The 13,151-nt window shown below is 31.8% G+C and overlaps 2 protein-coding genes across 6 annotated transcripts in view; one reads left to right on the forward strand and one right to left on the reverse strand.

The window, feature by feature from the left end:
• Nucleotides 1-6,852, forward strand: part of LOC134714956 (coiled-coil domain-containing protein 171-like) — a 30,875-nt gene extending 24,023 nt beyond the window's left edge. For 3 of the 5 annotated variants that reach the window (XM_063576693.1, XM_063576695.1, XM_063576694.1), the window contains 4 exons: nt 1,409-1,555; nt 2,115-2,200; nt 2,633-2,704; nt 4,875-6,852. In XM_063576693.1, the coding sequence (XP_063432763.1) occupies nt 1,409-1,555; nt 2,115-2,200; nt 2,633-2,704; nt 4,875-4,953 (384 nt within the window). In that variant the 3' untranslated portion in view covers nt 4,954-6,852. Of the gene's footprint in view, nt 1-1,408; nt 1,556-2,114; nt 2,201-2,632; nt 2,705-3,304; nt 3,353-4,874 lie in introns of all 5 variants that reach the window. The other 2 variants (XM_063576696.1, XM_063576697.1) reach the window with 2 other exon arrangements.
• A 4,238-nt stretch (nt 6,853-11,090) lies between these two features.
• Nucleotides 11,091-12,857, reverse strand: LOC134716529 (uncharacterized). Its single transcript, XM_063579538.1, has one exon. The coding sequence runs from the start codon at nt 12,855-12,857 to the stop codon at nt 11,091-11,093; it is 1,767 nt and encodes a 588-aa protein (XP_063435608.1).
• Nucleotides 12,858-13,151: the final 294 nt, after the last annotated feature.

Below are 13,151 nucleotides of genomic sequence, written 5' to 3' on the forward strand. Positions count from 1 at the left end.
AGGGTAAAATAATATTCTTGAACAAACTTTGTAACTAAATATTAATTGATACCAGTAGTTTAGTGTCTAAGTGACCATGCTAAGATATTATCATGCTTTTGAAATTGTATGTCATATTACTAATTTTGCATAGCTCATCGGATAATCAGGTATTGTAGCTAAAGTCTGATCAGAGAAACACATCACTTTATATAGTTGATATTCATCACTTTTCACTGAGGAACAATGTCAGGCTGAAGTTTTATGTTGATGTCTTGAGTTTATTTAACTCGGTTTATTTATAAGTGCATGTATTTCCCCGACTTAATGTGTTTTAGCTGAAATTAGAGAGACTAATTTAGTTGAAAAGTAACATAAAAATTGTCAAGACAGAATAATCACTGCATGCTGTTTTTACATTTTGTTTTATTATGCTTTGCATTGCGCTGTAAAAAGTTTAATTATGCGTGAATTTGATTTTTAATTGTGTTAAGAAGATGCCATGATTGACAAGAACCTATATTTTATATGTATTATCTTTGCTGGTAAATCCAAAACATGATATTCTCACTTATTTTGTTGTGGGTCTGGGCAAATGAGCTGCACTTGAAAGAAACGACCTAATGCCAGTGCACATTTACATGTACACTTATAAAACATAGATTGATTTTGGAACATTCAAAAATGAAATAAAATATGAACTGTGGTCTCTTTTGTAGAGTTATATCAAATGTGTTTTAAAACAATTACATACTTTCTATAAACATTTTTTCGTAACCTAAAAATTAGGAATTTGTTTTATGTCTGCTATTTCCAAAAATTTCCCACAGTTTTATTTAATTGTATATGACCAGTTCTTCAGGTTCTGAAATAAAAGTGGTTTTGGCAGCCAACAAGGACGTAATTTATTCATGAATTCCAAATTATAAAATTTTGCTTTACCCCCCTCCCTCCCCACATATTTGCTATTAGTACTTCTATCTGCAAATTACTGTGTCAATAAACTTCTGATATATTAAACAGAATGGTATTTATCTCTACATAATGTGACTACCTTTTCTATTGTACAAACTTAATATGCTGTGGTTGCTACTTGCATCATGCTAGTCTTTCCATAGCTGTTAGTTCACAACACATTTTCGAAATAAATAAATAGAAGGGAATGAAATAAAAATGTGTCTAAAAAAAATTACATTTATTTGAATGCTTATAAACTTTATAACCTCCCTTTGATGAAATTATTAACTATATTCACATTATGCAGTGTTCTCCCCCTAAGCGATTAAGAATCACTGTATAAATGTCGTGCTATATTACTTGAATGTGATGATGTCTGAAATTTGAAATAGAATATACAGGAACCATTCCTGTTCTTCAGTTTTAAGCATGCAATAATCAGTTCATCAATCTTATGCTTGTATATTTACAGAATTTGGTTGGAGCATTTGTAGATCACCAGAACCAAGCCTATGCTAAAGTGAAAGCTTTAGAGGATGAGATAGAATCACATAGGAGACATATACTGACACTGAAGAGAGAACTCAGTGATGCTGTCAGGAGGGAGTATGAAGAAGAGGTATGCTACAATAAAGTATATATATAATGTAGGATTTAAATACAGCTTATTTCTGATACGCAATATCCAATATCCTTATAGTTTTTTTTTTACCTGATATCATTTATCAGCCTCTTGTTTTGAATAGTACTGTGAATGGACATATATATTTATATCATGCCACTATTTGTGAATAGTCAAGTGTAAAAATCAGGAATTGTAATACTGAATAAAAAGTACATTTCCATTGATTCAACAATACAATCATTTTGATGACCCACCTTATTTTTTCTAGTTTATTTGTCTGTCCATCCTTTACCAACTTAAAGCTTTAGATAAATGTATATTATCAATTTAGGGTCCCTTTAGCATGAAACTTAGTACATATGTAGTTAAATTTTAAGATGTGTGCAAAATTATTGTTTTTGAACCAAATTTTGCAGTCCACTGAACATCGAAATTTAATGATATAAGGAGAACTTGGTGTGCATTGGACACACATGCATGTTCTAAAAGCACTTAGAATAGAAATTTTAAAACTAAGTCATCAATATTTTGAAATGAATTAATTTAATTTCAGTCTCAAATACCGACCAGAGATTGTCATAAAGGACACAGTGAAGAAGACTTCTTTGACTCCACAAGTGCTGAATTCTTGCCTATAAAGTAAGTCTGCCTACAATCATATAAACAAACTGACAACAGAAGAGGGGCTCAAATTGTGTACTGTGTGGAGTATTGATGAAAAGAGAACATATTACTTCTCTATTTATTTTTTCTGCAGATTCATTTATTTTGGTGGATACCCATTTTTGTGGAGTAAAAAATTTCCTTTTTATGGATACGCAAGTTTGTGGTTTTGTCAAAGTCTGCATACAACCTAATAGAAATGTGTATTTATATTAGTTGAACATTTAAAATCGTGGTTCACCTGTACTTACAAAAGCCATGAAAAAGTAAACCAGATCAACACTATTTTTTTTCCAAAAAAATTCACAAGATTTGTTAGTTTAAACAACTTTAATACAGTTTATATATGATCATCATGAACACTACAGGAATGTCTTAATCTGACATCAATGTTTGTTTTGTTTTCAGAGAAGATTCTGATATTTCCTTTGTTGCTGCTAAAGTAGCCACTCCAAAAACTGGCAGTAAGAAAACTGATAAGTAAGTAGTAACATATACAACCTTCTATGGAAAGGAAAAGTGCACTTGGCATTGCTTTACATGGCGGCAATTTTCTGTCCAGGCTCTGGACATAAATTTATTTTATTATGAGATATGTTTCTCATTTTGTAAGAGGTTCTGAGCAGATATAAACAATTTTAAATAACTAACAATTTACCTTTGAAGATCATACTCATTAGTTCTTAACATGTTGTGAATGCAAATTAAAGTTCTATATTCAGTGTGTATTTAAATTTTCCTGTTTGAAACTCCACACAGCATTTGAAGATTTGAAGGTGTTTGAGGTTACATATTACTTTCTCATTGTGTAGTTTATCTTTGTCTGGTATATCAGTAAAGGATAAAAAGAGTAAAAACTAGATAACTAACCTTGAAAAAAATGAGAACTTTTTTTTTTTTTTTATGAATTTATAAAAAAAAAGTACTAAAATATTATTGACTTTTGTTACATTTACCTTTTTACTGAGCACTACATCTTTGGTACAAGATTTTTCTTTGATACCTGCAATCTGTTTAATAGGCCTTTTGAGTTTACTCATTGTAAATAAGTTTGTGTAAATGTTTGATAAATCCATGCAGGTTTTATGAGTGTACACTTGGGTAAGTTACAGGTACTTCTAATACTAGGTAAGTATGTTATTTGTGTTGTGTTCTTTTTTTCTGATTTAATTATGAAATTGTTACTGTTAACTGTTTAATGCATATTCAGTTCAGAATTAAAGATAGATTGGGGTTCTAAACTAAAACTATCAAACATTTTTCGTTTTTAATATAGTTGGTTTTGTTCTACTGTGAATTCATTATTATTTGTTGGATAATAATTTTGATAATATTATGTGCAGAAAAGATCAGTGTGTTATTACTAGATGTCGTATTGGTCATACTAGAATAACACACGAGTATCTTTTAAAAAATGAAGATGAACCACAATGTGTTCCTTGCAACTGCAAGTATACTATTAAACATGTTTTAATTAATTGTATTGACTTTGCTGATATTCGTAAGAAGCATTTCAATGTCAATAATATGTATGATTTATTTAATAATGTTCCATTTACAAATATTGTTGCTTTTTTAAAAGAAATTGGAATTTATTATAGAATATAAAATTGTTATTATATTTAAATCGATTTTAATTTTTATCACGTTATTTTACTGTTGATTTTTATTTGTATATACTCAATTTGCTTTAGTCAAGAATTTTAGTATATTGAAGGACCTTTTGTCTTATTTTAAAAATATGCTTTAAATTGTAAAAATATTCGAATTAGCTCTCGCCGCGATATAGCCTTTTTGTGCTAATGCGGCGTAAAGCAACCAACAATCAATCAAATCAATCATTATTTGTTGGATACCAACTTTCGTGGGTTTCATGGGTACAGGTGATCCAGAAATTTAAATGTTTAGCGACTTACAAATTTTCTCTAGGCTTTGTAAGCAGATATTGATATTGATAAAACTACAAAACTTGATATTAATGAAAATGCAAGTTCTCAATCCACGAAAAATTGATACCCACGAAAAAAAATGAATCCACAGTATTAAAAAAAAGGCTTGTTCTGAACATGCATGAAATATTTGCCACTGGATGTTAAGCAACCAACAATCAATCAATCAGTTTTGTTATCAGGCAAACGGAAAAAAAAGGAACCCAGAAAAGGACATGTTTTTTTCCTAGTGGAAATGGACTAGCAAATATCACATACTGTAAATTCAGAAATTATTGCATGCATTTATTATTGCGATTTTGTCATTTTTGACTTAAATGCGATGCTGATTTTTACGATTTTAAGAATAAATCCTGTTTAATTCATATAAAATATTTCGAAATGTGAGTTTAAATTATTGCGCTTGCACCTCTGTCGCATTTTTCGCAATAATAAAAACCTCGCTATAATTTCTGAATTTACAGTACTTGAATATGCTTTTACCCTGAATCATTCCATTGGCATGCATTGCACCTTAATGTTATGTCAGATCAGCTATTAAATTTACTCAAGTAAAGCACAAATTAAGATTCATTATTAGAAATATGAGTAAACTGTAACCTGGAATAATGGTAGGCAGGGACTTCTGATTTGAAGAATATGAGCATGCATATAGCAATATGATTTTTTCATTGATAACATTATATTTTATATTATTTCAGGTCACCTAAATACATGACACCAACTCGTTCATCCAGATCACATGTCCGTCCTAAAGCATTTGAACCACATGGGCGGTAGTTGTTATTTTGGATGATCTTACAGTGAAATCCATTAACAGTTACAGGGAAATCTATATTATCTGTGATATTACAAAGAACTATGCCATAGTTATCATTATATTTGCCACCTAAAGATTGTTATTGTTTAATTTTGCCTGATTATCAGGCTTCAACATAGGATTAAGGTGAAGCTGTAAATATCCATCAGAAAGAGAGTTAAATTCATTTTGTCAGATCTTAAAAGTTTTGACCTTTCACAAAATGTGTGAATGTCAAATGGTCATGTGTTTTAATATGAATCTGACAGCAGATTAATGTACAGTATTTCCTCAAGAGATGTCTGTTAGACAGGGTTGAATCTAAAATGCAGTCAGGTCTGATTAAAATTTATTTTACTTACAGATTTGGTAAATAAGATTTTTAATATGAATCTGGATTAAATCATATTTGTAATGCCATGTATAGATACTGGATTCCAAGCATTAATTTGAAAGGCCAGTTTCTCAAGACTAGTTCATCAAATTTTTATTATGAATTACAAAAAGTCTCAACATATAATATGTATTTTGTTGTAATGTGATTACAAAATTGTTTAATCTTAATTCATATAATAAGAAACAAAGCAGGCTAAAATATTCTACTCATATTATTAGAATACCAAATATCTTAATCAGGAAGATAGAAAATAATTATCCAATAGTTCAGTGCCAATATATTACAATCATGTATAGCAGTATTAAAGTAGAAGTAAAACTGTATAACTTAAGTGTCTTTTCAAACACAAGATATTCCATAATATATATTGATTACAAATTGAACAACGTTATGTTTAACTACAACAAGTGTTTTATGCAAATTTTTTTTATATTCTTTGTAATTAAAATTTGTACAGAAATGCACAAAAGTGGATATTACTGAGAACTTATTTCTGTGATATTATTTATATTTTATTTTGTTCATTTATTTATTGTTTTTTCAGTACATTCCGTCCAATTTTAGTTTTATCTTTGTAAAATAGGAAGAAAATATTATCAAAATCATGTGAAAGTATAAAACTAGCAGTTTCTTATAAATTTTGGGTTGAATCTTGTAACTCAAAATGAATTGATAAGTATTTATTAAGAAACATCTCTTATCAGAAAATATGCTATAATTATCTTCTGTACTAAGGGTAAAACATGATCAACTTGGTTTAAAATCATTGCTTTGTCTGATATTTTCAAAGGCATCATATTAGGAAAACATATCTTTGATATTTCTTATCAATTTTCACAGGGTTTTTTATTTTCATTTTTACATTTTTTTGCATTTAGTTCAAAATCTGCATTTATTTTTATGTGAAGGTTGTTTATATATAAAATTTTGTTTTTGTTTTTATATTATACATCATAATTTTAATACATACAGGTGACATACCTGTTATTTTTTTTTTCAACAAATCATCTTAAAATATTAAAATATTTAAAGCTTTCTACATAAAAAAAAAAACTGAAGATAAGTGTTAAAATTAAGGGCACATATTAACTGTGAACACAGTTGATGAAAATTTTCAACAACTTTTTATCAATGGTTTTGGAAAAACTATTGTCAGCAATTAAAATGCGCTGAAATATTGAAGTTACAAAGTCATTTGAATTTTGAATAAATTTCATGGAATTAACATGCTTTTATAAAACTTTTTAGAATTGAATAAGATAATTTTGAATTTGTTTTTGTTCTTCTTGTTGGTTTTTTTTTGTGGTACATGTGTTTTATTTTTCAGAAGTTTCAGATTAGCTACATGCTGATATTATCGAATTGAATTTAGATTAGGACTAAGATTATGTAGATTCCATAACTTCCAAGTTATAGATTATTATGTAAACAATCATTATTATGATGTGTAATCAAAATAATAAAAGCATTATATTTCCAGGCAGATCTGTTTCATACTTTATTTCCTTTGATAAGGATATATTTCGATATTATTCAATAAAGAAAATACTTGTACAAAAATCTAAGAAGAATCTAAGCAGCTGATTAATTCAGGTGAAGTGTATTGACTAAGTCGGCTTATTTGTTAGGCCTGTACCTAAGGGGTTAGTTACCCTCTAGGAAAACAAATAAGTACTAGAGTAAAGTCCCCCTTGAAAATTTCTGGCTATGTACCTGTTTGTTCATTTGAGTTGACAGGATTTCTTTAGCTGGTAATATAGCTGCAGTTGCCTCATGCATGTTTGTCTCAAAGACTTTTATCATAATACTCACTACTCATGCATAAATTTAGGCTGAAATTTTTCACCAATAAATATTTTTTGTATTACAAAGGTGATTATTGCACACAAATTGTGAGATGAATAAAGTGCACATCAGTGGTATAGCACATGTATGTGTGTGTAACTATTTTTTTACAATCCAGAATGCAGCAATGTCATATGAGTATTTATTTTTATAGTTACTATAGTAAACTTTAGCTGGAGGCCAAACTGAGCTTATGTCAGGCACATGGGGTCCATCAAATTACTTTCCTCATTTTTAGGTAAAGATTGCATGAAATGTAATCAAAACATTATGTGACTGACTTGATAACTTAGTGTTCCAAGGCTTATCACTACCTTTTTTAGCTCACCTGGGCCGAAAGGCCTAGTGAGCTTTTCTCATCACTTGGCGTCCGTCGTCTGTCGTCATCGTCTGTCGTCTGTTGTTAACATTTTACATTTTGAACTTCTTCTAGAAAACCATTGAATAGAATGAAACCAAACATGGTATGAATGTTCCTTATGAGGTGCTGACCAAGTGTTGTTACTTTGTAGCTGATCCATCATCCAAGATGGCCGCCAGCAGGGGACTTAGTTTAACATAAGACCCTATGGGAAATGCATACACATGACTTTTTCTAGAGAACCACTGAATGGAATGAAACCAAACATGGCATGAATGTTCCTTATGGGGTGCTGACAAAGTGTTGTTACTTTGTAGCGGATCCATCATCCAAGATGGCAGCGAGTGGGGGACTTAGTTTAACATAGGACCCTATGGGAAATGCATACAAATGACTTCTTTTAGAGAACCACTGAATGGAAGGGAACCAAACATGGCATGAATGTTTCTTTAAGGGGTACTGACTTAGTGTTGTTACTTTGTAGCTGATCCATCATCCAGGATGGCCACTAGATGTTCCTTGCAAGGTCATTTCTGAATGTTCTTAATTAGGTGACAATTAATGTATAAAACAATTTCCCTTTGGCATTTTTGTTAAGCCTCTGACTTCTGTTGCAGAAGCTGGGTTTAAGGATAATGATGATGCTGCAGTCACATAACCTCAACCTCACTTCATTGACAAGAGACCAAGGTTAAGTTTTCATGGTCAAGTCTATAAGCAATTGGGTGTATGTCCAATTGACAGGTGTCATCTGACCTTGACCTCATTTTCATGGTTGAGTGATTAAAGTTAAGTTTTTATGTTTTGGTCTGTTTTTCTATTACTGTATGCAATAGGTCAACTATTTTTGGTGTATGAAAATATTTTACGATTTACTTATATGTCTATCATGCTTTACTTGACCTTGACCTCAATTTTATGGTCAATTGCCTAATGTTAAGTATTTGTTTTTGGTCTGTTTTTCTTATACTATAATCAATAGGACAAGTATAATGAATGTATGGAATAATAATCATTGTAACTAAGGTGTATATGTCTGTGTGGCAATTATAATCTGATCATGACCTCTTTTTCATTGTTCCTTGGTCAACAGTTTTCTTGGTTAGGTTTGTTTTGTAAATACTATATGCAAAAAGTCAGCTATACTAAAATTATGCCATGATTGTAAGATGTGAATGTCTGTCTGGCAGGGTTAATTTGGATGGTGGCCTCGGTCTCATTTTCATGGTACATTGATCAAAGATAAGTTTTCCTGGTTATGGTGTTTCTAAAAGATCAAAAGTTCAAATATGTTAAAACCATATTTGGTGTATGGAATGATTTTGAGGTGTAAGTTCATTTTCAGTTTGGTTTATCTAACCTTGGCCTCATTTTCTTAGATTATGTTAAGTTTATGTGATAGTCAATAAGCTTTATATTTAGGACTATCAATGGTAATTATGGGCAACACATTTACGTGTGTGTATTCCAGTATTATTTTTGATTGGCTGAACTGAAGAAACCTTTTCATTCTTGTCACCAGTAGGACAGGAGATTAGGTGATTTTATTTTGGTACTGTAGAGAAATTCAAAAGTTATATTGAGAACCAATGGTGAATTACGTTTTTCTTTTTCAAGAATAAATGAAGTGAAAAGAAAAAAACAATGTAGAAAAGCCCTCTAGAAGTTACTTACAAGGTGTTATTTGATATTGGTGAAGAGGATAGTCAAATATAACTGCAAGGGTCATAAATAGCGTCCTATTGTCCCCAGTTGGATATCTTTAAGAGAAGCATAAAACGTAAAGGAAGAAAAGAACCAAAAGGAACAACTAGAAAACCAAGCGTGTCAGACAAATTCTTTTGTGATCTTCAATAAGTGTGGTTAATTAATTGAAGATCAAAGTGTCAATCAGGTTTTCGATGGAGGTCAAAGTGAATATTGAAACCCTAGGGTAAAATACGTCTTGGGTTTCTCTTTAAGAACAAAACGAAGCAAACAAAGAAAAACACGTGGTAATGATCTTTAGAAGATACTGATGAATAGTACATTATGACTTCAAGAGACTAAAATAGTGTCCATTGATCTTATTTCCAAAGATTTTTTTCAAAAACTTATTAATGAACCAATTGAAACAAAGTCTTAAGTTTCACTGAAATGCTGAGAACAGAGGATAGAAAATTAAAATCAAACTATACAGCAATGTTCTTTAGAAATAAAAATGTTTGGTTATGATCGTTAGAAATATGAGGATAAACAACTCAAATTTAAAAATTGCCACTCAATAACAAATCAAGGTTTTATTGAAGATTACAAAAAAATGCAAAATGAAAGCAATCTACCCTTCAAGGCACACACACACTTTGAGTATAACATTAGTTCTGATGAAAAGCCTAAATTTTTTGGGGGTAGATATGAATCTACATGGGCATGTCAGGCTCAACCTCTACTTGAAAAGAAAGGCGAAAGATACCAGAGGGAATTCAAACTCTGAAGTATAAAATGATCAATTAACCAAAATTGAATTTTCCGTTGGCTGTGTACTGCTTAATAGTAATAGTCTTTGAAGTCATGATTTAGTGATTATTATTAAAATTTGACTTCAACTAGATTTCAGTAACTGCGAATATACTGAGATAGGAATTTTGACGTTTTATTTTTAATTTTTCATAAACTTTCCCTTTTTTAATTTGACTTGGAGTTAAGTATCACGAGTTTGTCTCTGGGGTTTACAATTAATACCCATTGGAATGCCGACCCTGTTACAATATGAACTTTTATAAATCCACCAATCTTTATATAAAATCGATGAAATATGAATTGTGGGATGACTATTAGGACAGTATAATATATCACATATACCATATATATATATAATATATATATAAACGAGTCTAAATTGAAAACTACGTTCAAACCTATGACTGCGTTGGATAAAAACCGCAATTTTTATACGTGTGCATGTCAAACAAATTTCGTTGTAGAAGGGTCTAAAAACAGCACAAACAACATTTTCCAAAAGACCAAAAGAGTGAAAAAGTATATTTAAACAAAACGCATTTGACTAACAGGTCGAACAACTGATGTTCTTTAACCCTGCTGACTGCCATTGGCGATTGCCAAATAAAATTGATCATATATATATATATATATATAAAAGTCTATAAAAAGGACCAACCAGCAAATTTACTATGTACCGGATCGTCTAGAATAGGCGATACTATGCAGATAAGGAAAAAATTATATCAGTCTAAAGATTTGCACAACGGTACTGATATAAGGTGTTATTAAACGAAAATGTTGTTATAAAATCGTGTTGACAAATATTTCGGCTCAACAAATGGCCTTCTTCTTGTGTCACAAGTTTTAACAATACTGATACATAATGTATAAGGTGTGAAAATAGATCAGGTGATAATACAGGTAAGTTTTGGTCGATTGATTTTAATCCTGAATATCATAATTTAAACAAAACACTTTAAATCAATATACGTGTCTGTGTATATTAACAATAAAAATAAGTGAAAACAAAACTGTTAGTATTTCTTATTGATGCCGTTTGGGTGATGTACATTAAGTTCCTTTATCCAAAAGCTTTCCCGAACCTGTCGCTGTGCATCACTCCAGTGAATGTTCTGTTCAATCACTAGAATTTTCATGCGGTTAAAGTCATCAAGTTTGTGATCTGACTGTCTGAAGTGCTGAGAGACTGGAAGAAGTGGCTTCTTAGATATATCACTCCTATGGCCATTGAGGCGTTTGTGGAAAGGCTGCTTTGATTCACCAACATATTGGAGGCCACAAACCGAACATTCTAGTATGTAAATAACATTCATACTTTTGCAGGTAACATTGCAAAATATCTTATAGTTATTTTCGGTTGCCTTACTGTGAAATGTTGACGAATGCTGCATCTGTAAACAGCATTTGCAGCGTTTTTCTCCACACGAACGACATTCTCCAGGAGTACTTCTATTATCAGACACTTCAGCCCGCACTAGTAGGTTCCGTAGACTACTAGGTTGCCTAAAAGCTATCATTGGAGGCTCAGGGAAAATCTTGGACAGTTTGGAATTCTTTTCAACTGATTTCCAATGCTCACGAATGACACCAAAGCTGTTTTTGAGAGATGGGTGATAAGTTAGAACACATGGAGTCCTTTTGCTTTTCTTTTTAACTTTGTATTCCAATAGTTCACTCCTCGGAATTGACTCCGCTTTCTGAAAGCTTTTTTTGATATTTCTGTGTTTGTAGCCCCTTTTCTTCAAGCGAGTTTCAAGTTTACGCAGTTGTCTTTTAGTTGTTTCTGTGTTGGAGCATATTCGCTTGACTCTAAGTGCCTGACTGTATGGAATGCTCTTGGTAAGATGAGCAGGATGGCAACTTTTAGGGGACAAATATTGATGAGTGTCAGTAGGCTTAGAATATAAATCTGTAGATATGATGCCCTCTGTGAGCGAACTTGAAGTATCGAGGAAGGCGATTTTGGATTTAGACTTCTCATGAGTAAATTTGATACTTGGATGTATGTTGTTGGCATGAGTGATAAAAGTGTCTAAATCCTCGTCGCTTTTATTCCATTTCATATCCACATCATCTATAAATCTAAACCAGGAAAGCGGTTTTTCGATGGAAGTTTCAAGGAGTTGTTTCTCTAATTTGCCCATAAATATGTTGGCATATGACGGAGCCATTTTGGTGCCCATGGCAGTTCCATTTACTTGCAAATAATGATCTCCATCAAAAGTGAAGTTGTTTTTCTTAAGTACCAGCGTGAGCATTTTGACCAGGCATTCAGTAGGTGGATATTTCACTGGTCTGGAATTCCAAACTTCTTTGCATGCATCGATGCCATCTGCATGTGGAATATTAGTGTAGAGGGAGGTAACATCCATGGAAACAAGAGTCGTGTCGGAGGGGAGTGGGTTTAAGGCCTGCATTTTTCTAAGATAATCGGTTGTATCTTTGATGTGAGATGGTAAGTCTTCAACATGTTGACGAAGATGGAAGTCAACAAATTCCGATATTTTTTCCGTCGGATGACCGTTCGCTGAAACTATAGGTCTTCCTGGGTTATTGGCCTTATGAATTTTAGGTAATAGATAAAATCTGCCCGGTTTTGGGTTTTCTGGTTTCAAATATTCAAGAGTTTTGTCATCGATGAAACCATCGGCATGCATTTCTACCAAACTATTAGTAATATCTCTGCTAAAAGATGTAGTAGGATCAGAGTCTAGTTTTTGGTAGAACCTTGCATCGCTAAGTTGTCGTTCAGCCTCTTGAATATAGGCAGTTTTATCCATGACAACCACTGCACTGCCCTTGTCTGCAGGTTTAATAACGATATTGTTGTTAGATCGTAAGTTTTTCAGTGCAGTCCGTTCTTCATTGGTAAGATTGTCAAAAGGTTTATTGTTATTTTTAGTGTTTTAGTGGAAATCAGTTGAAAAGAATTCCAAACTGTCCAAGATTTTCCCTGAGCCTCCAATGATAGCTTTTAGGCAACCTAGTAGTCTACGGAACCTACTAGTGCGGGCTGAAGTGTCTGATAATAGAAGTACTCCTGGAGAATGTCGTTCGTGTGGAGAAAAACGCTG

Source organism: Mytilus trossulus, chromosome 4, assembly GCF_036588685.1.
Source record: "Mytilus trossulus isolate FHL-02 chromosome 4, PNRI_Mtr1.1.1.hap1, whole genome shotgun sequence".
Lineage (NCBI taxonomy): Eukaryota > Metazoa > Mollusca > Bivalvia > Mytilida > Mytilidae > Mytilus > Mytilus trossulus.

Coding starts and splice junctions, on each gene's coding strand:
- LOC134716529 (XM_063579538.1), bottom strand. CDS start 12,857: ATGGATAAAACTGCCTATATTCAAGAGGCTGAACGACAACTTAGCGAT.